Source organism: Diaphorina citri, unplaced genomic scaffold (genome assembly GCF_000475195.1).
Source record: "Diaphorina citri unplaced genomic scaffold, Diaci psyllid genome assembly version 1.1 scaffold1314, whole genome shotgun sequence".
Classification (NCBI taxonomy): Eukaryota; Metazoa; Arthropoda; class Insecta; order Hemiptera; family Psyllidae; genus Diaphorina; species Diaphorina citri.
This window is the reverse complement of record NW_007378743.1, coordinates 50,779-54,455: the sequence shown is the minus strand read 5'-3', so window position 1 is coordinate 54,455 and position 3,677 is coordinate 50,779. Positions and strand designations below refer to the sequence as shown.

The 3,677-nt window shown below is 40.9% G+C and overlaps 1 protein-coding gene across 1 annotated transcript in view; it reads left to right on the top strand.

Moving 5' to 3' along the window:
- Positions 1-764: 764 nt before the first annotated feature.
- LOC103515298 (protein transport protein Sec31A) overlaps positions 765-3,677 on the top strand; it is a 10,813-nt gene continuing 7,900 nt past the window's right edge. Inside the window, exons 1-2 of the mRNA XM_008480233.2 lie at positions 765-914; positions 1,620-1,688. Coding sequence (XP_008478455.1) covers positions 816-914; positions 1,620-1,688 — 168 coding nt within the window. The 5' untranslated portion in view covers positions 765-815. The remainder of the gene's footprint in view (positions 915-1,619; positions 1,689-3,677) is intronic.

Genomic DNA, 3,677 nt, shown 5'->3' with positions numbered 1-3,677 from the left:
GTGGTGTGATGTTTGTTCTCGGTGGGATTGCTTTGTGGGATGTGTGTCGATTCGGGGGTGTGGGGTGGTGTGTGTGTGTGTGTGTGTGTGTGGGATGTGTGTGATGGGTGTGGTGTGTGTGTGGTGGGTGTGGTGTGTGTGGTGGGATGGGTGTGTGTGTGTGGTGATTTGGTGTGTGGTGGATGTGGTGTGTGGGGGTGGGTGTGGTGTGATGGGATGTGTGTGATGGGTGTGGTGTGTGTGGGGGGGTGTATTTGTGTGTGTGTGGTGGTCCCGTACAAAGGACGGGTCAACCACTAGTAAGGAGTAAGAATAACTAAAAATTTCACGATTCTAAGCAATGTACAGACAAATCTACAATTTTATTAATATAGATAGAAATAAAGAATAATAATAAACTGAATATTAAACAAATTAGGTAGGTACATAGGTACTGATTGAATAAACTACGGGCTAAATAATTCCCTGAGGGACGGGCCCAGCTTGTTACTATTGAGTAGTAAAGGGAGGACGCACTAATAAAGGAAGGACGGACTAAAAATTGGGAATGCAGACTTGGCCTTAATTTTCTGATCTCACCACTTTTATAGGCCGACATTTTTGGATGGGAACTTATGCCTTTTTTTCACATTTGTGTTTTTGTGGGGGTAGGTATTTCTTTAACCACGATCGAATAAACTACGGGCTAAAAAATTCTCGGAGGGACAGACCCAGCTTGTTTTCTCTTTAAAGCATGAGTCGTTCAACAGCTTGTACTATATACTATCTTAATTTTATGTGTATATATATCTCTGTTGACAGCAACTCCTGCAACTATGACCATGTTTCAGGAGCCTGGTTCATATATGTCCACACAACGATCTTTTACACCTGGCTGGAATGACCCTCCTGTCTTATCTTCCATTACCAAACCTGTGAGTAGATTCTCCATTTAAAAATAAATTAAAGAACGTGGTAGATTCTTAGTTGGTTCTAAGAACCGACGGAGCCACGACCCTGGCTCCGGCAAATTTTGGCGACTACTTCAAAAACTTCTTCTTCTTCTCTTCCCTCACCTAATCCTCCTCTCCCTCCCTTCTCTTCTCATTCATCTTCTTATTTAGATTTCAACTTAACTGAACCTTCTGTTAAATTTATCAGTATTTACCATAATTATGTATTGTTTTTCTGTATCTTTTTTTTATGTATTTGTGCACATACAATATTGTATATTGAAACACAATAAATAAATATTCAAAAGTTGCACTTTTAAAGATGAAACACCATCCCAAATTTCAGTTTCTCATATTTAGCCATTCAAAAAATATTCAGGGGTTCCAAGACTTTTCAAACGCTCTGTATACCTCCAGTTTCATAAAGGCTGTATAAAAGTTCAGGGACTTTATGAGGGTCGGTCCCGAGGGGGGGGGGGAGGCAATTTTAAAATCTTCTATTTATTGGACTAATCAGGGGATCCCAAAACGGATATTTCAAACCATTTCCCGATTTTGACAATTTGGACCGATTGCAATACTTTAATTACTAGTATAGCTCGCTATAATGTAGTAATAGAAAGTAAAGATAGCCTTCAACTTAAGTTGGTTTCAAATAATTTTTGTTTTAAACGAATTTATTTTCAGGCTTGTGTGAACAGAAAACCAGCTGTTGTTCCAATCATGCATCCCCTGTTTGATGTTTCCCATACTCAGGTGAGTTAATATGTGTCTCTGCAGTAAGGTTTGACAAGAAAGCTATCGGTTAGGGAGTACATTATATATGTATTAGCCAGTAAGGTTTGACAAGAAAGCTATCGGTTAGTGGTGGGGCTGGCTCAGGGCAGCGGGTTAATCAACGAAAAGGAACACAGATTTCCTGAAGAGCTTACCGTGATGAAAGTCCTTGGGAATCCTGGGCCGGCCCTTGAAGAAGTTGTGGACTGTATGATGAGGAAGTAGAAGAATAATCCTGCACTGGCACTTATTTTACATCTTAAGATAGGTAATTGTAGGTGTTAGATTGGTTAAGAAAAGGGGTTATTTAAATCAATTATTTTATGAAAAGATAGGTTTATAGGCGTAAGAAAAATTAGGTACTTCAAGTGTGGTGATTGGAACGAACTTTTGAGACAACTAACTGTTACAAAGAGGAGAGAGGCCTATCGAAAATATTTAGGTAGGCATAGATAGACAACGCGTTGGGATAGTTTTCTTACTTGTTAGTAATATGTTCAAATCAGGCGCGTATACGCAACAGTTAGGGAGTACATTATAATATATATTAGCCAGTTAATCTAACATGCTCCTATCCTGTCTTTCTTCTTTGTTTTAGTTTTTAGTCCGTCCTTCCTTTATTATTACAACTAGTGGTTGACCCGTCCTTTGTACGGGACCACCACACACACACAAACACACCCCCCACACACACCACACCCATCACACACACACACCACACCCATCACACACACACACCACACCCATCACACACATCCCACCACACCCACCACACACACACCACCCACTACACACACCCATCACACACATACCCACCACACACACACACACACATCCACCACACACCCACCACACACATACACACACACGGTCGCGCTATTCTATATATTATCAAATTAAAGGTCTCTTTACCAGGATCACGAAAATGGTGGTGCAAATTTTGTCCAGAAAACCATAAAGCCAAAAAACTGTTTTTTGCGGGTTTATTTTCACATTTAAACATTAAGTCACCCATCCATTTATTGGCCTTGCTCGCCGTAGCTCAACATAGATGACGAAACCGGTCTTAAATTAACGACTAAAGTATTTCAAGTCTCTAGCTCATACTGTTCCGACCAGTACACACTGACTGCGACCAGTGAGGTAAGATGCAAACCATCCGACCGCGTCTTCACTAAATCCGAATGTTTTTAGTTTTGCTAGGAGAATTCTGTGAGAAACGAGGTCGAATGCCTTACTAAAGTCAAACAGGACCAGAATGGAGGCCTTTGTCAACACGTACTATGACCAATCTTGGCCCTTGGACCATTTCTTACCGTTCTCGAGATATTTTGTTTACAGACAGACACACACACGGACCAATGGCTGAAACTTTGGATTTAGGCTCTAGGGACCTCTTAACGTGTTTTGACACTAACAAGCAGGGTCCGTCCCTCCGGGAATTTTTTAGCCCGTAGTGATTAGAGAAAATCAGTACCTATCTATGTACCTACATAATTTGTTTAATTTTCAGTTTATTATTATTCTTGATTTGATTTTACTTTCATGTAATGATTTGAAATCAAGACTATAATTCCATACCTCGGCTGGGATCGAACCCACGCCCTCCTGTTTACCAGGCGAGCGTCTTGACCACTACGCTACCGAGGCAGGTATTTTTCACTCGGAAATGATCGGAACTTACCAAAACTTACCCAATGATGTTATTATGGTATTATTACTTTCCTTATCCTATAGGAAGGAAAGTAATGTAATCGGGTCAAAATTTCGATGGTCAGTTTTTAGCGCAAAAATCTGGTGTGAACATCACACGACTTTCTATTACATTTGCGGAATACGTATTTGAAAAAAAAAATAAAAAATTATAAAAAAATGAAAATTTCCCGAGCCTGAGCCGCCTACGGCGAGCCTGAGCCGCCTACGGCCTGAGCCGCCTACGGCCTGAGCCGCCTACGGCCTGAGCCGCCT